At 42.6% G+C, this 22,503-nt stretch overlaps 1 protein-coding gene and 1 non-coding gene across 2 annotated transcripts in view; both read left to right on the top strand.

Moving 5' to 3' along the window:
* The window catches only part of SF3B3 (splicing factor 3b subunit 3), a 52,704-nt gene that overhangs the window by 8,909 nt on the left and 21,292 nt on the right, over positions 1–22,503 (top strand). Inside the window, exons 5-11 of the mRNA XM_023210381.1 lie at positions 816–957; positions 4,250–4,362; positions 7,861–7,998; positions 8,733–8,836; positions 12,410–12,575; positions 15,412–15,507; positions 19,924–19,996. Of these exons, the coding sequence (XP_023066149.1) occupies positions 816–957; positions 4,250–4,362; positions 7,861–7,998; positions 8,733–8,836; positions 12,410–12,575; positions 15,412–15,507; positions 19,924–19,996 (832 nt within the window). The remainder of the gene's footprint in view (positions 1–815; positions 958–4,249; positions 4,363–7,860; positions 7,999–8,732; positions 8,837–12,409; positions 12,576–15,411; positions 15,508–19,923; positions 19,997–22,503) is intronic.
* LOC111541507 lies at positions 7,543–7,633 on the top strand. The gene has a single exon (XR_002731280.1). It is a non-coding gene; the product is annotated as a small nucleolar RNA SNORD111 (small nucleolar RNA).

The raw sequence follows: 22,503 nt of genomic DNA, 5'->3' as shown, positions 1-22,503 counted from the left end.
TTTCTTTGATTTAAGTAATCTCTCTATGGAAATGAGATATTTATTGGGAAAAGCTTCATGAAAAAGGTGAAGCTGTGTTTAAGGTATTTTTTCACAGAGCATACTATTCTTTGCCTTGAATGGAAGGCAGTGTTATCTAGTAGAGAGATCCCTGGATCCAGAATTTGGAGATTGCAGATCTCATTCTAGCTCTGCCATTATCTTGTAGCATAAACATTGTCAAACTATTTGGCATCAGCCAGGTGTGGTGGCATGTGCCTGTAGTCCTAGCCACTTGGGAGCCTGAGGCCCAGGAATTCTAGGCTGCAGTGAGATAAGATTTTACCACTGCGGTCGGGTGCAATGGTTCATGCCTGTAATCCAGGCACTTTGGGAGGCCAAAGCGGGCAGATCACCTCAGGTCAGGAGTTTGAGACTAGCCTGACCAACATGGAGAAATCCCGTCTCTACTAAAAATACAAAATTAGCCAGGCATGGTGGTGCATGCTTGTAATCCCAGCAACTCGGGCGTCTGAGGCAGGAGAATCGCTTGAACCCAGGAGGTGGAGGTTGCGGTGAGCTGAGATAGTGCCATTGCACTCCAGCCTGGGCAACAAGAGTGAAACTCCATCTCAAAAAAAAAAAGAAAAGATTATACCACTGCGCACTGCAGCCTGGGTGACAGAGTGAGAACCTGTCTCTCAAAAAAAAAAAAAAAAAAAAAAAAGGACATTTGTGGACTTCTGTTTTCTCATTTGTAAATTGGAGTCCTGATGTCCTTTCTAGATCTTCGATTTTATGCTGCTGATTAGTTTTTATGCCACTCTTCTCTGTAGGAAGCAGACAATGATCCGACAGGGGAAGCAGCAGCTAATACCCAGCAGACACTTACTTTCTATGAGCTAGACCTTGGTTTAAATCATGTGGTCCGAAAATACAGTGAACCTTTGGAGGAACACGGCAACTTCCTTATTACAGGTACTTTTCTTTTCAGAGCTGCTTTGTACCCTTTTACTTGGTTCATTTTATGCCCAAACCTAATAGGCTTTACTTAAAGGGTTTCGGAATTAATCCATTTGTCGTGAACTTGAATACCTTGTCTGTCTTTTGGACAGGTTAGAAGTTCAGGTAGTGGAGTGATTTTAAAAGGTGTTGGGGATAAAGAGTGTTTAGCTCCTTAATAACTCATTTCCTACTGAGGGCAGGGAAGAGAAGTTCAAGGGAGCATTCAGCTTGGAATATTGATTACTGTTAGTTGTTGTGAAAGTTTGACTGTAGTCAGTTTTTCCCCCTCTTTCAAACCTAGCTCTTTGAAAAGCCAAATGAAATGGACAAACCCAACAAGATAAAACTTGTGAATTTGAAAACTTAAACAAAATAGAAATATTTTTGAAGACGATTACCAGATTGATCCAAAAATAAATTAAGAACCTCAATAGACCAGCATTAGAGAAATTGAAGCAGTAGTCCAAAGTCACTCCCAGAAGATTGAGGTCTAGGTTTTTCAGGAAAGCTTTTATTTTCTTGTTGAGGGACATATATGTATTCTGTTTTAAAATAAGTTTCTTGGCTGGGCACAGTGGCTCATCACCTATAACCCTAGCACTTTAGGAGGCTGAGGCAGGAGGATCACTTCATCTCATCCTGGGAAACAAGGTGAGACCTTGTCTCAATGAAAAAATAAATATTGAAAAAGAAAAGTAAAACGGATTTTTCCAGAAAGAGAGTAAATGCTACTGTGCCACTCTGTGAGTCTAGTATGACTACAATATCAAAACTGGATGGACAGTAACAAAAAAAATTTGCAGGCTGGTTCATATGGTTGTAGATAGGAAAAGCTAACATTCCAGCAAATCAGATTCAGTGTTTTAAATGCACATAGCTAAGTAACGTTTTTGGAGGAGCTAAAAGATGGAAAATACTTTCACGGTTGGAAATCAGTTCATAGTTGGAAATCAGTTCACCATTGGAAAATCCACATTACTAATTCATTATATTAAAAGACTAAAGGAGTGCAGCTACATTTGTGGTCGTCTGCATTTCAGCAGGCTTGGGGAAAGGTGATCTGTTCTATTTTGAATCATTTGCATTTGAATTGATGTCTAAAATAAGATGTTTGGGGAAGATATTGGAGAATAAAAATAAAGGACAGCACTTACTTTGAGTATTAATCTTAGAGATTATTAATACGTTAAGCAGATGACTTACGGAAAGTGGATTACACATCTCATTACTTGTAACATATTACCATACCTTTCATTCACAAGGGCTTTTTCATTCTTTCTTTTTTTTTTTTTGAGACGGAGTCTCGCTCTGTGGCCCAGGCTGGAGTGCAGTGGCCGGATCTCAGCTCACTGCAAGCTCCGCCTCCCGGGTTTACACCATTCTCCTGCCTCAGCCTCCGCAGTAGCTGGGACTACAGGTGCCCGCCACCTTGCCCGGGTAGTTTTTTTTTTGTATTTTTTAGTAGAGACGGGGTTTCACCGTGTTAGCCAGGATGGTCTCGATCTCCTGACCTCGTGATCCGCCCGTCTCGGCCTCCCAAAGTGCTGGGATTACAGGCTTGAGCCACCGCGCCTGGCCATTTTCATTCTTTCAACACATTTTTATTGATCCTTTGCAATCAGTATGTGTTAAGTCCATCTGCTGGATCTTGGGACTTCAGTGGTGAAAAATTAGATGTGGTGCCGCCTTTATGCAAGATTGAGTCTAGTGGTGAATACAGATAAATAACCAATTGCCAGAAACTGTGCCAAATGCCATGATAGCACAGAGAAGTTCCCTAAACAGGGAAAGGAAAGGAATGTGTTACAGAAAGCTTGCTGGAGTCTCTAAGCTGAGACCTGAGGGCTAGTTAGGAGTTAGCTCGGTGCAGTTGGAGTGGGAGAGGAAGTTTCAGTTGTAAGCAAAGGGCAGCATTTACAAAAGCCTAAATACAAGAAATAACATGGTTCATTCAAATAATTAAAAGCTCATTATGATTTAATTAAGGGACTGGGATAGGAGTAGGGGTGGGGTGAAAGCTACTGAAGGATTCTAAGTAGGGAAATAATCTGATAGATTGACAACCTTAGATTAATTGCTTATACCTTGGCTAATGAAATGGAGGGTATTAAGACTGAAGGCAGGAGACTGATCAGGACATTAAACTAAGAGAAACTGGTAGCTGCTAAGGAGGTAGAATCAATAGGGCTGTGGGAGGAGAGAGAATTGAAGGATTATACTCAGTATCTGGTTTGGTTTGTTAGTTGATGGTAGTATTCTCTAAGGTGGAGAATCTAGGAGGTGCAGCAGGGTTGGGAAGGAACTTGAGTTTGTTTATGAACACACTGTTATTTTATTTTTATTTTTTTGTGACGGAATCTTGCACTGTCACCCAGGCTAGAGCGCAGTGGCACAGTCTCAGCTCACTGCAACCTCAGCCTCCTGGGTTTAAGCAATTCTTTTGCCTCAGCCTCCCGAGTAGCTGGGATTACAGGTTTCCACCATGATGCCTGGCTAATTTTTGTATTTTTAGTGGAGATGGGATTTCAATTCACCATGTTGGCCAGGCTGGTCTCAAACTCCTCACCTCAGGTGATCTTCCTGCCTCGGCCTCCGAGAGTGCTGGGATTACAAGTGTGAGCCACCGCGCCTGGCCTATTATTTTATTTTATTTATTTTTTGAGATGAAGTCGTACCCTGTCGTCCAGGCTGGAATGCAGTGGTGCCATCTCAGCTCACTACAATCTCTGCCTCCTGGATTCAAGTGATTCTCCTGCCTCAGCTTCCTGAGTAGCTGGGATTGCAGGCATGCTTTCCCACGCCTGACTAATTTTTGTATTTTTAGTAGAGATGGGGTTTCACCATGTTGGCCAGGCTGGTCTCGAACTCCTGACCTCAGGTGATCCTCCTTGGTCTACCAAAGTGCTGGGATTAGAGGCATGAGCCACCATGCCTGGCTTGAACACACTGTATTTTAAAAATACCGGTGGAAGGTCCATGTCCAATAGGTGATTTGATGTATTATACGTCTGAAGATGAGAACTGCATTTGGGTTTGGAGGTAAACATTTGGATACGTTATCCAGGCTGATCAAACCTTCCATGTAAACACAAACTATGCTTCATCCTTATCTACCATAAGCATAAGGGAGGAGAAACACTTGAAATGTTTCTTAGCATTAGGCACATTACCATCATCAAGTTGTGCTGAAAGAGAGGAGGAATTGAAAGCTGAAGAAATTCATGTCTGTGTCAAAGTCCCTACTAAGTTTTATTTTCTCTTACAGTTCCAGGAGGGTCAGATGGCCCAAGTGGAGTACTGATCTGCTCTGAAAACTATATTACTTACAAGAACTTTGGTGACCAGCCAGATATCCGCTGTCCAATTCCCAGGAGGCGGGTAAGATCTTTGATATAAGAAGAGAGATATTTGTGTTTTAATTTTTGTGATTACAGTGTAATCTCTTAGTTTGTTACCAAGTTAGTTTTTTTGTAAAGTAAAAAAAAATTCAGTGACCCTGGGGCAGGGACATAAATGTTGTTTTTAATAAAGCTGCTAAAATATTTCAGTAAAAACCAAACAAATTCGTTTAGAAAGGGAATTAAAACTAATCTAATATCTATTTCAGGGGAACCTATGGACAGTTATTAATTTGAAATTCCTGAACGTTTCTAGTTTGGAGAAACCAGGCATATTTGTTAGAGATAGGTTGCCTTTTATTCTGTTTTGCTTGTTTTTGTCCCAACATTTTTATTTTGAAAATTCCAACATACAGAAAGTTTAAAAACAATAGAACAACGGGCCGGGCTCGGTGGCTCAAGCCTGTAATCCCAGCACTTTGGGAAGCCGAGACGGGCGGATCACGAGGTCAGGAGATCGAGACCATCCTGGCTAACACAGTGAAACCCCGTCTCTACTAAAAAATACAAAAAACTAGCCGGGCGAGGTGGCGGGTGCCTGTAGTCCCAGCTACTGCGGAGGCTGAGGCAGGAGAATGGCATAAACCCGGGAGGCGGAGCTTGCAGTGAGCTGAGATCCGGCCACTGCACTCCAGCCTGGGCGGCAGAGCGAGATTCCGTCTCAAAAAAAAAAAAAAAAAATAGAACAACGAATTCCCACATGCCTGTCATTTAGATTAATCAGTTATTAATATTTTGCTACATTTGTTTTTTCTTTTTCATGATATATCCATGTACTTTTCTAGGCTAAGCAATTTGAAAAGAAGTTACAGGCATTATGATGCCTCACTCCAATAATCTTCTGAGATGACTCCCGAGAACAAGGACATTTTCCTATATAACCAGATTGCCAATATCATACCCAGGAAATTGTAACATTTTGTGTAGTACAGTTACCTTTTGTTTAGTTCATATTCATATTTCTGTCATCCCAAAAAGTTCCTTTGTAATTGGCCTTTAGTCTCCCTTAGTTTGGGATATTTCCCTTTTACCTTTTTTTTTTTTTTTTGAGATGGAGTCTCGCTCTGTTTCCCTGTTTCCCATACTGGAGTGCAGTGTTGTGATCTTGGCTCACTGCAACCTCAAGTGGTTTTCCCACCTCAGCCTCCCAAGTAGCCAGGATTACAGGAATGCATTGCCACACCTGGCTAATTTTTTTGGTATTTTTATTTTTTGTATTTGTGTTTTTAAATTTTTATTTATTTCTTTATTTTATTATTATTTTTTATCTCTGCTTATTGCGGGCTCTGCCTCCCGGGTTCACGCCATTCTCCTGCCTCAACCTCCTGAGTAGCTGGAACTACAGGCGCCCGCCACCATGCCTGGCTAATTTTTTTTTGGTATTTGTAGTAGAGATGGCATTTCACCATGTTAGCCAGGATGGTCTCGATCTCCTGACCTCGTGATCCGCCCACCTCGGCCTCCCAAAGTGCTGGGATTACAGGCGTGAGCCACCACGCCCGGCCTTATTTATTTATTTTTGAGACAGTCTCGCTCTGTCACCTAGGCTGGAGAATAGCGGCTCAATCTCGGCTCACGGCAAGCTCTGCCTCCCGGATTCACTCCATTCTCCTGCCTCAGCCTCCCGAGTACTTGGGACTGCAGGCACCTGCCACGTGCCCAGCTACTTTTTGTATTTTTAGTAAAGACGGGGTTTCACTGTGGTCTCAATCTCCTGACCTCGTGATCCGCCCGCCTTGGCCTCCCAAAGTGTTGGGATTACAGGTGTGAGCCACCGTGCCTGGCCCCCTTTTTGTATTTTTAATAGAGACGGAGTTTGCCATGTTGGCCAGTCTGGTCCCAAACTCCTGATCTCAAGTATTCTGCCTGCCTTGGCCTCCCAAAATGCTGGGATTACAGGCATGAGGTGCCCTGCCAGTCTGGGGTAATTTTCTTTTTTTTTTCTCTTCTTTTTTTTTTTTTTTTGAGTTGGAGTCTTGCTCTGTTGCCCAGGCTCGAGGTCAGTGGCGTGATCTTGGCTCACTGCATCCTCGACCTCCCAGGCTCAAGTGATCCTTCCATCTCAGCCTCCCAAGTAGCTGGGACTACAGGCACCTGCTACCATGCCCAGCTAATTTTTTTATTTTTAGTAGAGATGGGGTTTCACCATATTGGCCAGGTTGGTCTCGAACTCGTGACCTTTTGATCTGCCTGTCTCGGCCTCCCAAGTGTTGGTATTACAGGCCTGAGCCACCGTGCCTGGCCAGCTAATTCTCTTATGGTCTGTCCCATAGTCTGTTTCCTCATGATTATATTGAGTTTAATATTTTTGATATAATAAGTGCAGAGGGGGTGATGTATAGGTGATATATATTCTCCACTATGTCACACATTGTGTATCCATAATGTTGGTTTATCTGATTGAGACATTAAATTGGTCACTTTGTTAAGGTGGTGCTTGCCCATTGTCTTCATTGTAGTGGTGTCTTTTCTTTTTTGGTAACTGATAATGGAATTTGATGGTGATCTTTGAGACTAGTGAATATCCCTCTTCCTGAGACTAGTAAATATCCTTCTTCCTGAGATTAGTGAATATCCGTCTTCCCCAGCGTCTTTTCACCCAGTGGTTTTGGTGTGGATCCTTTGAATCAGTTATTGCCATCTCTCCCCTCACCCCTGGATTATTTATTTGCTGTTAAATATTTATCTGTCCTGGGGTTGAACTTTAGGATTTAATTTAATCTAATACATAGTATGTAAGATTCCATCAATACTAGAAAACCTTAGAAGAAATTTGGCAAGTTAAATTCTTCTTGTTAGGGGATGGGAAGTCACTAAGTTGATTAGACGTTGAGACCTAACTGTGCCAGGCACTGTACTTGGTTTTGCAATAACAAAGTCTAAAACTCTTGCCGAACTTACTCGGTGAGAGAAACAGAAACTGTTGGAAACGTTAAAAAACGCAAGCCAGGCGCAGTGGTGTTCCTCTGATCCCCAGCTACTTGAGAGGCTGAGGCGGGAGGATCCCTTGAGCCCAGGAGTTAGAGACCAGTCTGGGCAACATAGTGAGACCTTGTCTTGAAAAGAAAAAGAATTCAAAATCGTATCTAAGAAGGTGCCTTTTAGGAATCAGGCATTTGATGTAGAACACGGTAGTTTGGATGGAGCAGTGCTTCATTCATAGCCTGAAATGATGACTCTTTAAATTTCATGTCTCTTCTCTGACATTTTTCTCTGGAGATAGTTTTTGCCTTATGGATCTGATCAGGCTGTAGTGAAATTGGGACTCTTTTTTGGTTACCCAGAGTTTATTAGTTATTTGTAGCAGGAGAATTTTGAGCTTTGGAGTTCCGGTGCTCTGACTGGCAGGACACTCTGGATCAAAGCTTGTGCCTTTAGGCCTTTAATGTCATGTGTAATCCCTATTGGTAAAGTGCTGAATTCCAGAACTAAGAAGTACCCATTTCTAAGACGTCGATTGTGTTTTTGACTTTGCTAGAATGACCTGGATGACCCTGAAAGAGGAATGATTTTTGTTTGCTCTGCAACCCATAAGACCAAATCGATGTTCTTCTTTTTGGCTCAAACTGAGCAGGGAGATATCTTTAAGATCACTTTGGAGACAGATGAAGATATGGTAAGTAGATCATGGAAGGACCAGTACAGCTACTCTATGAGATGAGATAGGCAAGACAGGTAATAGTTTACAAGTTAAAATAATGGGAATTAGAAAGTAGTTGCCTTTGGCGTGAACCCGGAAGGCGGAGTTTACAGTGAGCTGAGATCCGGCCACTGCACCTCCAGCCGTCTCAAAAAAAAAAAACAAAAAAAGAAAGTAGTTGCCTTTGGAACCAGTATATGAGTATAGATTTTCTCTCTGGTTATTAGATTTTTTTTGTCTGGTAATCTTACATACAATGTAAGAGTGGTAAGGCCACTTGTAGTGATTATTTTTAGGTGGTAATAATTGGTGTGAAGAATATAAAGGTCTCTGTTTCCACTGAAAACTGGTAATAAACGTGATCTGTTACTAGTTTTATCCTATGGACGAGCTCTGTGAATAGTTGGGCAATTTCTTAGATAGCTGTTTGGATCAGGAATTGGCAAACATTTTTTTGTAAAGGCCACATAGTAAATATTTGCAGCTTTTGTGAGCTACGTAGTCTCTGTCTCAACTACTCAACTCTGCCATTACAGTACAAAGACAGCCACAGCCAGTAATAATTGACATGACCGGCCCGTGAGCTGGAGTTTGCTGTCCCCTGGTCAGATATGAAATACAGTATTTTATTTGCTACTCAGCCTAAGCTGTCTTATAATACGGGGCTCACTTCACTTGTTTGTACACCAGCATGTTTCTTTTCTCGCCAGGTTACTGAGATCCGGCTCAAGTATTTTGATACTGTACCAGTTGCTGCTGCCATGTGTGTGCTTAAAACAGGATTCCTTTTTGTAGCATCAGAATTTGGAAACCAGTGAGTAATCCTTCTGTTACCCTAGTTCACCCTGGTTGCGATAAAAGTTGGCAGCAGAGGCTGGGTGCAGTGACTCACGCCCATAATCCTAGCACTTTGGGAGGCCAAGGCGGGTGAATCACCTGAGGTCAGGAGTTTGAGACCAGCCTGGTCAACATGGTGAAACCCCATTTCCACCTAAAATACAAAAATTAGCTGGGCGTGGTGGCTGGCACCTGTAATCCCAGATACTCGGGAGGCTGAGGCAGTAGAATCACTTGAATCCGGGAGGTGGAGGTTTCAGTGAGCTAAGATCACGCCACTGTACTACTCCACCCTGGGTAACAAGAGTGAAACTGTATCTCCAAAAAAAAAAAGGTTGACAGTAGGAAGGTGTGACTTTGAGGCTTAGGGAGCTTTTCACAAGAATGTGTTAGTTCTTTAAAGAAAAGTTTGTTCTCTCCCTTTAGAGTCTTTCTTTGTCTTACATTGCTTTATTTTAGTGGCTTCAGTCAGTACCTCTGTGGGTTTCTCCAGAACTATCTTTAGAGTTGATGTCTCTTCTGAGTTTTTGACTGAACATTTCATCAAATAAATTTTTTTTTTTGAAATGGAATTTCGCCCTTGTTGCCCTGGCGTGATCTTGGCTCACTGCAACCTTCGCCTCCCAGGTTCAAGCGCTTCTCCTGCCTCAGCCTCCTGAGTTGCTGGGATTACAGGCATGCACCACCACGCCCAGGTCATTTTGTATTTTTAGTGGAGACAGGGTTTCTCCATGTTGGTCAGGCTGGTCTCAAACTCCCGACCTCAGGTGATCCGCCCGCCTCGACCTCCCAAAGTGCATGGATTATAGGCGTGAGCCACCACGCCCGGCCATTTCATCAAATAAATACTTATTGAAATACTTAAGTACTGCTGGGCTTAGTGGCTCACGACTGTAATCCCAGCACTTTGGGAGTCCAAGGTGGGCAGATCACCTGAGGTTGGAGTTCGAGACCAGCTGGACAACATGGTGAAACCTCGTCTCTACTAAAAATACAAAAATTAGTTGGGCATGGTGGCGGGTGCCTATAATGCCAGCTAATTGGGAGGCCGAGGCAGGAGATTCGCTTGAACTTGGGAATTGGAGGTTGCAGTGAGCCAAGATCGCGTCATTGCACTCCAGCCTGGGCGTTGAGCAAGATTCCGTCTCAAAAAAGAAAAATTAAAAAAAAAAAATGAAATACTTAACTATTAAAGAGATGTTCCATAAGCACTTGACAGGTACCTATCTAGAGTTGAAGCTTATCAGCATTTAGCTGCCTACCCATATCAGCAGCCCTCTCATCCTCACTGTTTCTGTTAGTGTCTAATAGACTAGTTATAGCAACTAAAGTGTGAAATCTCAAATTTTTTTTATTGTCCACCACTTTCAGTCATGTGCTAAATTCTGTTTTTACCTCTGTACCCCTTTTCGTGATGCTAATTTGAACTAGTTCACTAGTTTTTTTATTTCATTGCCTTTCCTGTAAAACTCAGCCTTTTGTAGCATCATCTCATCCAGCAGACAAGACAACCTTGAATAAATAATTTCCCCTATCCCTGTATCATAATCATAAATGGCTTTTCATTGCCAAATGGAAGAAATCTGAATTCTAGCCTCAAATTTAAGACCACTCTCTAAGACTACAAGTTACTTACACAAGATAAGGTGACATGGTCTTGCCAGTATCTGCTAAAGTGTAGTCATACCACTTTACTAATCTAGTGCTCAGTTTCTTCATAATTAAAATACTGTCTAGGATTTTGTGCCATTTCTGCCTTGTTCCTAGCTATTCTCTCAATCTTAAAATGCCTTTTACTCCTCAGTGACTTTTTTTCTTTCATTTTTAAATCAAGATAGGGTGTCACTATGTCTTCCAGGCTGGTCTCGAACTCCTGGACCAAGCAATCCTCTCCCCTTGGCCTCCCAAAGTGCTGGGATTGTAAACTTGAACCACCACGCCTACCTTTCAGGTTTTTGGGCTTTTTTTTTTTTTTTTTCGATTGACTCACTCTATCACTCAGGCTGGAGTTCAGCGATCTCAGCTCACTGCAACTTCCACCTCCTGGCTTCAAATGATTCTTCTCTCTCAGCCTCCTGAGTAGCTTGGACTCAGGTGTGTGCCACCATGCCCAGCTAATTTTTTTTATATTTTTAGGAGAGAACAGGGTTTTGCCATGTTGGCTAAGCTGATCTCAAACTCCTGACCTCAAGTGATCCATCCACTTCGGCCTTCCAAAGTGCTGGGACTCCAGGCGTGTGCTACCGTGCCCAGCCAAGCCTTCTTAGCTTTTTGGGTTTTTTTTTGTTGTTGTTTGTTTGAGACAGAGTCTTACTCTGTTTTCCGGGATGCTGGAGTGCAGGGGCACAGTCTCGGCTTGCTGCATCCTCGACCTCCCAGGCTCAAGGTGATCCTTCCATCTCACCCTCCCAAGTATCCTGGACTGTTAATCAGCAAGGCACATGCCTGGCTAATATTTGTATTTCTTGTAGAGTCTCAAACTTCTGGACTTAAGCAATCCACCTGCCTCAGTCTCCTAGTGTGCTGGGATTACAGACTTAAGCCACAGTGCCTGGCTGATATTTGTCCCTTTGTATCTAGCTCATTTTACTTGGCATAATATTTAGAAGATTCATGTTTAAAAAAAAAAAAAGAGAAAAAGATTCATGTTTTGGTAGCCTGTGTCAGAATTTCATTCCTTTTTATGGCAGAATTACTCATCGTATGTACATACTGTATTTTGTTTATCCATTCTACTGCTGATGTACACTTGGATTGTGTCTGCCTTTCACTATTGGGAATAATGCTGTGGTAGATGTTGCTGTGCTAATACCTATTTAAGTCCCCATTTTTAATTTTTTTGGGCATATTTGTGGGAGTGGAATTACTGGGTCATGGTAATTATGTTTAACTTTTTGAGAAACCACCAAACTTTCTCATAGCAGCTACATCCGTTTTACATTCCCAGCAGCAGTATATGAGGGCTCCAGTTTCTCGACATCCTTGCCAACTTGTTTTCCACATTTGTGATTATAGCCATCCTGCTAGGTATGCAGTGGTGGTATGAAGTGGTAGCTTTGTCTTTCCCCAGTGATGAGTGATGTTGAGCATCTTTTTGTGTTTATTGGCCATTTGTGTGTCTTTGTTGGAGAAATGTCTATTCAAATCCCGTTGCCCATTTTTTAAGAGTTGTCTTCTTATGTTTGAGTTCTCTATGTGTTCTGGGTACTAGACCCATGTCAGAAATATGATTTGCAAATATTTTCTCTCATTTTGTGGGTTGTCATCTTACTTTCTTCCTTTGATGCACAAAAGTTTTAAATTTTGATGAAGTCCAGTTTATCTGTATTTTCTTTGTTGCTTGTGCTATAAATAAAACACTCACTGCACTTCCCAGATCTTCTCCCTAAATTGTTTTGAAACAAATCCTAGCTGTCTTACTTAATGTTAACACCTAAAAATAATAACAGTAGTATCTTAATATAATAGCTTGTGCTTCATATTGATGTCAGACATTATCGTCGGGCAGAGAACTCGTTACCAAAAGTTTCTCTTCTCTGCTTCTTCCCAGTTACTTATATCAAATTGCACATCTTGGAGATGATGATGAAGAACCTGAGTTTTCATCAGCCATGCCTCTGGAAGAAGGAGACACGTTCTTTTTTCAGCCAAGACCACTTAAAAACCTTGTGCTGGTTGATGAGTTGGACAGCCTCTCTCCCATTCTGTTTTGCCAGGTTGGTGGGTCTTTCCAGTGCCTTCCACAATAAATCTAAAGTTAAACTGAGATCTAGTCTAAGAAATAGCTTTATTAGTATTTCCATGAACTCGCCAGTGTGTAAAGCAGTTAGAGGTAGAAGTGTGAGCACAAAAAACCATTAATAAGTCCTTGGGCTTTTTTTCCCATAGTGATGAAACTCACGTTTAATGTAAAAATTCAGATCATATTCCTGTATAGCTTGCGGGGGAGGAAAAGAAATCAGACTATATAAAAGGGGAAAAGTAAAAGTCCTCCCCATAATCTTCTCACCCATCCGCTCCATTGAACCATATTGCTTATATTAACAACTTCTTGTGACTGCTTCCAGGTGTTTTATCTGCATTTAGAATCATGTATATGTTTATGTGTTCTGTCTTTTTCTTTTTAAAATAAGTGGAGTCATATACTCCACAGTATTCTGTGGTTGACCTCTTGTCATGTAACAGTCTACATATAGCTGTATTTACTTCATTTTACCATGGTTCCTCTTTGAAATAGTTCTGAGATATTGGGATCAGTTGGTAACGGGAAGTTTTGAATCACCTTCTCAAGGAGGAACCTGAAGTGGCACAGAATGGATATTGTGTCTCTCATTGCTGGTGCTTAGTTGTGATAGCCAGGAATTTGATCATGCTGTTGCATCCTCAATTGCCAGGGTTTGAGTGACCATTAGGGACCACCTGCGTAGTTAATCACACTTCTCATGGGAGAGGAGCTTGTTCACTGGGTACTGGGGAAACAAATCAGCATTCAGGCAGGTTTAATTACACCCATCTGAAATTAATTGCTTTGTTCTTCCTTTCTGAGAAATGATTAGTCTTGAGGGCAACAGAAAGTAAGTGTGACTAACTTCTTTTCTTTCTTTTTTTTTTTTTGAGACGGAGACTCCATCTGTCACCAGTCCGCCTCCCAGGTTCATTCCATTCTCCTGCTTCAGCCTCCCTAGTAGCTGGAACAACAAGCGCCTGCCACCACGCCCAGCTAATTTTTTGTATTTTTAGTAGAGGTGGGGTTTCACTGGGATCTCCTGACCTTGTGATCTGCCTGCCTTGGCCTCCCAAAGTGCTGGGATTATAGGCGTGAGCCACCATGCCTGGCCAAGTGTGACTAATTTCTAATTTGATTATTAGTGATTTTTCCACCTTCATTGCAATTGGAATAAATAATATGTGTAAATAGTTTATTCGTCAAGAATAAAATTAGCCAGGCATGGTGGCTCATGCTTGTAATCCCAACACTTTGGGAGGCCGAGGTGGGCAGGTCACCTGAGGTTTGGAGTTTGAGACCAGCCTGACCAACGTGGAGAACCCTGCCTCTACTAAAAAAATAAACAAAAATAAAATATAAAAAAAACAAAATTAGCCAGGCGTGGTGGCGCATGCCTGTAATCCCAGCTACTTGGGAGGCTGAGGCAAGAGAATCGCTTGAACTCAGGAGGCGGAGGTTGCGGTGAGCCGAGATCGCGCCATTGTACTCCAGCCTGGGCAACAAGAGCACAACTCCGTCTCAAAGAAAAAAAAAAAGGCCGGGCATGGTGGCTCACGCCTGTAATCCCAGCACTTTGGGAGGCCGAGGCGGGCGGATCACAAGGTCAGGAGATCGAGACCATCCTGGCTAACATGGTGAAACCCTGTCTAATAAAAATACACAAAAATTAGCCAGTCGTGGTGGCAGGCGCCTGTAGTCCCAGCTACTTGGGAGGCTGAGGCAGGAGAATGGCGTGAACCCAAAAGGCAGAGCTTGCAGTGAGCCGAGATTGCGCCACTGCACTTCAGCCTGGGCGACAGAGCCTCCATCTCCAAAAAAAAAAAAAAAAGGGCCGGCTGCGGTGGTTCACACCTGTAATCCCAGCACTTTGGGAGGCTGAGGCGGGTAGATGACCTGAGGTCAGGAGTTTGAGACCAGCCTGGCCAACATGGTGAAACCCCATCTCTACTAAAAATATAAAAACTAGCCAGGCGTGGTGGTGGGTGCTTGTAATCCCAGCTTCTTAGGAGGCTGAGGCAGGAGAATCGCTTGAACCCAGGAGATGGAGGTTGCAGTGAGTTGACACAGTGCCACTGCACGCCAGCCTCGGTGACAGATGAGACTCTGTCTTAAATAAAATAAAAAATAAAAATAAAATTAATGGGAAATTAAAGTGTCTATAGCAGGGCTTCTTCACATTTATTTCTGCCATGGATCTTTTTGCTAGCCTGAAGCATCTGGATCCTATCTGAATGTTTTACTGTTTTGTTTTGTTTTAATTTTTTTTGAGGCAAGAGTCTCACTCTGTCACCCAGGCTAGAGTGCGGTGGCACAGTTATGACTCACTGCAGCCTCAGCCTCCTGGGCTGAAGCGATTTTTCCACCTCAGCCTCCTCAGTAGCTGGGACTATAGACACAAGCCACCATACCCAGCTAATGAGTGACATTTTAAAATGCATATGAAAATATACATAAAATAGCAAAATATTTTTTAAAGTTGTGGAAAACAGATGTGCTTTATTGAGGCTTTATAAATAATAAGATGATACACTTAAAATGGGTGAGTTAATTTCTTTTAGGAGATTGGAGTAAAGGCTGTATACCCTCAGCACTCACATGCACATCTATGTTACGGTAGGCTCCATTGCTTTGCAGAGAGAGTAAAGAATTTTCATTTGAACTGTCCAGTTTGTCAAAACTACAATACAGATGATTCACCTCTTTTCACATATTGATCAACAGATAATTGTATTGGAAAGCAACTGGATGTCTAGGATACTAGAGAATCAGAATTGTGTTTGAAAACAGTACTGTAGATATTTCTTCCTCTAACTTTCTCTGTGCAGATAGCTGATCTGGCCAATGAAGATACTCCACAGCTGTATGTGGCTTGTGGTAGGGGACCCCGATCATCTCTGAGAGTACTAAGACATGGACTTGAGGTAAGGTTGCAATTTCTAGATAATCTGCAGGGTTTGGAGGGAAGCATTGCAAAGTAGTTGATGGGTTTACTCTAATGTTGTCAAAGACATAGTTAAGGTGTCTGTGAAAAAGTATGTTCTTTCTCCCTGACTTCCCCAAAGTTTATACTTGAGATTTTCTTTCTTTTTGTCCCTGAAACGGTCTCACTGTGTTGCCCAGGCTGGTGTGCGGTGACACAATCTTGGCTCACTGCAGCCTTGACCTCCTGAGCTCAAGTGATTGTCCTGCCTCAGCCTCCCAAAGTGTTGATTACAGGTGTAAGCCACTGTGCCCAGCCTGTGCTATTTTCTATTCCTTAACTTGTTAGCATGATAGTCCATGTGGTCACTAGTCATGACATGGTGGCTAGGAAATCTATATGGAACATTTCACTGTCTCTATACATCTAGTCTTAGTTAAATCAACTATGTCAATGCTGTATATATTTTTGTATCTTATTAAATTTATTCCTCATTACTATATACGCTTAAATAGCATGCTTTTTATTTATTCATTTATTCTTGTGATGAGGGTCCCACTCTGTATCCCATGCTGGAATTCAGTGGTGCCATGATGGCTCACTGCAGCCTTGACCTTCCTGGGATCAGGCGATCCTCCCACCTCAGCCTCCTGAATAACTGGGGACTATAGGCATGTGCCACAACATCCAGCTAATTTTTGTATTTTTTATAGAGACCAGTCTCTGGCTGGTCTTGAAGTCAGGCAGTCTGCCTGCTTTGGCTTCCCAAAGTGCTAGGATCACAGCCTTGAGCCACCACACCTGGCCAAGTGGCATAATTTTTAGTGTTTCTGCAATATTTCACCAAAGTGGGTAGATCATAATTTATTTAGTGAATCTTTTATTGCTGGACTTTTTAGGTATTGTGGACACTAAAAGTTACCTTCTTGAATCCCATATTCTCTGTGTATCGTAGTCCTAATGTTAATGCCTTCTAGTGAGGGCCCTGAACTTGAACTTGTTAGGAATAAAATAATAAGCTTCCTATAACAGTTTGTTTTGAGAGCTTGGGAGTGTCAGACTGAGCTCTCAAGAGGCCTGCTACCTGTTTCTGCAAAAATTTTTTTTTTTTTTTTTTTGAGACGAAGTCTTGCTCTGTCGCCCAGGCTGGGGTGCAGTGGCCAGATCTCAGCTCACAGCAAGCTCCACCTCCCGGGTTCATGCCATTCTCCTGCCTCAGCCTCCCAAGTAGCTGGGACTACAGGCGCCCGCCACCTCCCCCGGCTAGTTTTTTTTTTGTATTTTTCGTAGAGACGGGGTTTCACCGTGTTAGCCAGGATGGTCTCGATCTCCTGACCTCGTGATCCGCCCGTCTTGGCCTCCCAAAGTGCTGGGATTACAGACTTGAGCCACCGCGCCCGGCCTGTTTCTGTAAATTTTTATTGGAACACGCCCAAGATAATCTGGATTTTGAATTCTGTCTCTACCGCTTAATAGCTATTGCTAAGTTTCTGTTTCTTCTGTAAAATGGACTTAATACTGGTATCTGCCATAAATAATTGCGTGAATTAAATGAGATGATACATACAAAGCCCTTAGCTTAAGATATGGCATGAAGTGTTCAATAAATGTTAGCTGTTAACATTGCTGTTTCAGGGAATTTGAAAATGTTTTGTCTCTGCCAAAATATATTGTCAGTTCACCAAAATTTCTTTTTTCTTTTTTTTTTTTGAGACGGAGTCTCGCTCTGTCGCCAGGGCTAGAGTGCAGTGGCCAGATCTCAGCTCACTGCAAGCTCTGCCTCCCAGGTTTACGCCATTCTCCTGCCTCAGCCTCCGCAGTAGCTGGGACTACAGGCGCCCGCCACCTCGCCCGGCTAGTTTTTTGTATTTTTTAGTGGACACGGGGTTTCACCGTGTTAGCCAGGATGGTCTCGATCTCCTGACCTCGTGATCCGCCTGTCTCGGCCTCCCAAAGTGCTGGGATTACAGGCTTGAGCCACCGCACTCAAGCTTCACCAAAATTTCAATGACTCAGACCCAATTTAGAGCCATAGGTCTGTTGTGTGTGTGGGGGGGTTTTTTTTTTTTTTTTTTTTTTGAGTGCAGTGGTGAGACCTTGCTTCACTGTAACCTCCAGCGCCCAGTCGCAAGCAAGCAGTTCTCCCACCTTAGCTTCCCAAGTAGCTGGGACTACAGGTGTGCGCCATCACGCTTAGCTAATTTATTTATTTATTTTGGGTAGAGACAGGGTCTTGCTATGTTGCCAGGGCTGGTCTTGAACTCCTGGGCTCAAGTGATCCTCCCACTTCACCCTCCCAAAGTGTTAGGATTACAGGCGTGAGCCACTGCGCCTGGCCAAGAGCCATTGCTCTTGATTCGTTTAGTTACTTATTTGTCATTAGATCCTAGTGAGCGTATGATGAAAGCTAGCGCTTTACACAAAAAATGCATATGTGTGGCTGGGCACAGTGGCTCACGCTTGTAATTCCAGCACTTTAGGAGGCTGAAGCGGGCAGATCACTCGAGGTCAGGAGTTTGATACCAGCCTGGCCAACATGGTGAAACCCCTTCTCTACTAAAACTACAAAAATGAGCTGGGAGTGGTGGTGGGTTCCTGTAATCCCAGCTGCTCAGGAGACTGAGGCAGGAGAATCGCTTGAACTGGGAGGTAGAGGTTGCAGTGAGCTGAGATCATGTCACTGCACTCCATCCAGCCTGGGCGACAGAGCGAGACTGTCTCCAAAAAAAAAGTGCGTATGTGCATTAACAGAAAATTTTTGTACAGTGTAAGAGATAAAGGGCTCAAGAATCATCATTTTTTAGTTTCCTGCTATTTCTCTCCCCATTTCAAATCTATAGACACACCTTTGTTATATATAAAAATATTTTCCGAGGCGGGTGGATCATGAGATCAGGAGATCGAGACCATCTTGGCTAACAGTGAAACCCCGTCTCTACTAAAAATACAAAAAAATTAGCCGGGTGTGGTGGCGGGCGCCTGTAGTCCCAGCTACTCGAGAGGTGAGGCAGGAGAATGGCATGAACCTGGGAGGCAGAGCTGCCAGACATCGTGCCACTGCACTCCAGCCTGGGCGACAGAGTGAAACTCCGTCTCAAAAAAAAAAAATTTTTTTTTAAATTGTTGAACATTGCTTTATTTCTATATGTCTATTTGTTACACCTTGATATCTAACGAAATTGTGGTCTCAGTTGAGCCAGGGTGACTGACAGTTTTACATTTGGTATAGAGTGTAGCACAATTGACAGTTGAATTTTATTGATGAAGTTCTTAGGTCTTCCTTCTAATTAAATTATACCAGTAAACTAGGAAAAGCACTAGTCCTTCTGTGAATATACATGAGTTCTTCCTATAAGATGTGGGTTACACGCTATATATAAGTGGCTAGTTTATTGTCTCTAGATCATTTAAAAACACTTAATAATTTTAATTTTATAATGATTTTACATTTATAAAAAAATTGCGAAGATAGTACAGCGAGTTCCTGTATAACCCACACCCAGTTTTCCCTTCTAGATCATTTTGAATTTGGCTTAGATGTTTTGTTTACTCTTATGTTTGATAACCTATAGGACATGTAGAGAATCATTCACTCTGACTTTAAGGGGCATAGAAAGACAAAACAGTTAGTGCCCTAAGAGGTGGTGACTGTGTTCTTTCTTTTTTTTGGAGACAGAGTCTTGCTCAGTCACCCAGGCTGGAGTGCAGTGGTGCAGTCGCAGCTCACGGCAACTCCGCCTCCCAGATTCAAGCGATTCTCCCGCCTCAGCCTCCCGAATAGCTGAGATTACAGGCACCTGCCATCATACCCGGCTAATTTTTATATTTTTGCAGAGACGGGTTTCACCGTGTTGGCCAGCTGGTCTTGAACTCCTGATCTCAGGTGATCCACCCACCTTGGCCTCCCAAAGTGCTGGGATTGCAGGTGTGAGCCATTGGTGGACTGATTTCTATGAGTGCTTATAGAAGAGAGAGGTGACTGACTGCCAGCCAAGGAGATAAGGGAATAATTTTGCTACAGGATCTGGCATTTGAATTGATCCACATGGGATTTGGCCTTAAGGAGCTGGGGAAAGAAACAGGATGCTAATTTAGATGGCCTGATTCCTTCCCAGTGGTTACTGCTGTTCTGAGGATGATCAAGGCATGTTGTACTTGAAGGAAAGGGGTATGGTTTTGGCTGCAGCAACTGTACCCTCTCAGACATCCTGTGACTTTTGCTTAAGACTGGCATGGGGATTGCCACTGTCTCCAGCCTGTTTCGTTCTTAGATTCTTCTTTCACTAAGTGGTTTCATCTTTTAAATCCAGCATACATTGTGAACCCTGCCTTTGAGACCTTATTTTTTGATGTGATTGTAAGCAGGTAGCTGAGTTGCATGCTCACTGGATCTGTGGCTTCCCTCCTCTCCTGTCAGGTGTCAGAAATGGCTGTTTCTGAGCTACCCGGTAACCCCAATGCTGTCTGGACAGTGCGTCGACACATTGAAGGTAAGCAGCTCTTTCCCAATAGTCAAAATGAGGGTCTGGGTGCCATTGACATAGAAGGCTTAAAAGGCTGCGTTCATAATATTTCTATATCATTTCATTTAGCACCATATACCAGAAACTTTCTGGCCCAACACCGTTTTTGAGGCTCTTCCTTTCAGGATGCCTTCACCTACCATTTCTTTTTGTGCAGGTGGGAAAGAGGGGACATAGGTTGGCTGTTATATTTTAGTACATAAAGGTTTCAGTATCATAGAGGTGTCAAATGTGATGTTGACTTTATATTCATAAAGGTACTGGTTTCATCTGTAAGAGGCATGATGTGAGGGAAAGTTGTGCTTTTTCATTCTTCTTCAACTATTTTCTTTTAAATTGTTTTGAAACCACAGTGAAATTCAAGGTGGTGTTCTAGGAATTAAGAGATTTGGGAAAGCTTGTTAGTCAGTCTTGCTAGTGCTTAGGGAAAGCAGAGTGGAATTGAGTGGAATTAGAATTTTAGTGTGAGTGGAAAAGCGGGGATGGGAAAGGAGAAGGGAGTTTGAGCTCCTGGATGTAAATGGTCACCTGATCCTAAAACTTTGAAAGTAATAGGAGAATGCCTAGTAGTTAGTGCAGTAGGGAAATCTTGTGACAATTGAATTGCAGCCTCATAGAAAGAAAGCTCAGTCTCGTTTTTCCCTTGATTCACATTGGAGGTATGTTTTTCTCTTGTTGTCTCAGGAATATGGGATGGGTGAGTAAGATCATCCTTGCCAGCAGACAGCTTTTTCAAGAAAGCAGCTGTAATTCTGCCTGATAGATATTCTGCCTGTATGAAACAGATTTAAGGAGTTGGGAAACATGTAGGAGGAAAACAACTTATTATTAGTAGGATACTCATTTTTGTGGATTTAATTTTCATTGTAGGCATTTGAATCATATCCAAGTTGAGTAGAAAGGGAAAAATGTGAATAGGAAATGGGTAGGCTTATAAGCTGAAAAGATAATTATTAAGCACTTGGTTTTGTGTGTAATATCTACATAGAAATTGGTCCGTGTTGGTGTTTTACTTTGGTTTGGTGGCTTGTTGACATTATGGCCCTTGAAAGCATTGCCTAGACTCTTTGAATTAGAAATGTGTTTTAAGATAACCTATTGTGCTCCTTCTTTTTTCCTTTTAACTTTTTAAATAAACTTATTTTAAAACAGATTTAGGGCTGGGTGCAGTGGCTCATGCCTGTAATCCCAACACATTGGGAGGCTGAGGTGGGCAGATCACCTGAGGTCAGAGTTTGAGACCAGTCTGGCCAACATGGTGAAACACCATCTCTGCTAAAAATACAAAAGTTAGCTGGGTCTGGTGGTGCACACCTTAAGGGGCTGAGGCAGGAGAATCGCTTGAACCTGGGAGGCGGAGGTTGCAGTGAGCCGAGATCACACTGTTGCACTCCAGCCTGGGTGAGAGAGCGAGACTCCATCTCAAAAAAAAAAAAGAAAAAGAAAATAGAGTTAGGTTTATAGAAAAGTTAACTCGTACTTTTATGAAGAAGACAGGAAGTTACAGGGGTTGAGTGTCTCAAGATACAGTCTAAGTAATGGGGATAGAAAATCCTGGCTCCTGAATCTCAGTCAAATGCCCATTTTGATTAACCGCAGTGAGATTCTGTGGGTCTTAGTGGATCCTTTTAGGATAAATTTAGTTGTTTGAGTGCCCACCATGTACTCAGTAATTAAGATAGACTCTTTGCCTCAGAGCACTTGCCATCTAAAAAAACAAAACAAGTATACAGAACTGTTGCGTGTTGTGAATGTGGTGAAAGGCACAGGTACATTGCTGGGAGGGGTTAAAGGACAGGACATGTGTTTAAAGGTCAGGACAGGCTCTTTAGAGGGACAGCATTTGCTAACTCGGTGATAGGCAGTTTGTTGCATTATGTAGTTGAATATTTTTCTCCTTTATTAAATGTCAGAAGTCTTGGAAAGGACTATATCCTACTAAATTTTACTCTTTAGGTACTGTAATTTGGGAGTCACCTGTAAATACAGGTCGGGTTCTCTTGGTTCACTCACTTTCCAGATATCCCCACTTACTATTCAGTGACCATTCCTTCTGCCCGCACATGCTGCAGTCTTCCAGGCAAATACTAACCTTGGCTGGTACTTGGTGATGCACACTACCAATACCAAGCCTTTTTTTCTCTTCCACAGGTGGCTGGTGAAGGTGCTGATCACCACAGGTGTGTACCTACTGCTAGGGTCGATTGTGGGGTCTTATAGTTTATCCAAGGAGAGGGACTTTACAAAATATTGAGGCTGCCCTGATGGTGTCTTTCAGAGGGTAACTGCAGTTGGATGTCACTGGGCATAATAGTGCTGCTGCACACCGTCTGCCTGTGCATCAGATGGTCTGAGGCAGGAGTCTGCCTCTCTACCTCCTCCCACAGAATTTGTCATATATGGTTAATTTGCCTTTTACTAAGCTAAAAGAGTCTCTAGCTAGAGAACTTTAGCTTCATACTCTCTTGGAGTTG

The sequence above is a fragment of the Piliocolobus tephrosceles genome, chromosome 17 (genome assembly GCF_002776525.5).
Source record: "Piliocolobus tephrosceles isolate RC106 chromosome 17, ASM277652v3, whole genome shotgun sequence".
Lineage (NCBI taxonomy): Eukaryota > Metazoa > Chordata > Mammalia > Primates > Cercopithecidae > Piliocolobus > Piliocolobus tephrosceles.
Note: the sequence above shows the minus strand (reverse complement) of the source record. Positions and strands in the feature narration are given on the sequence as shown.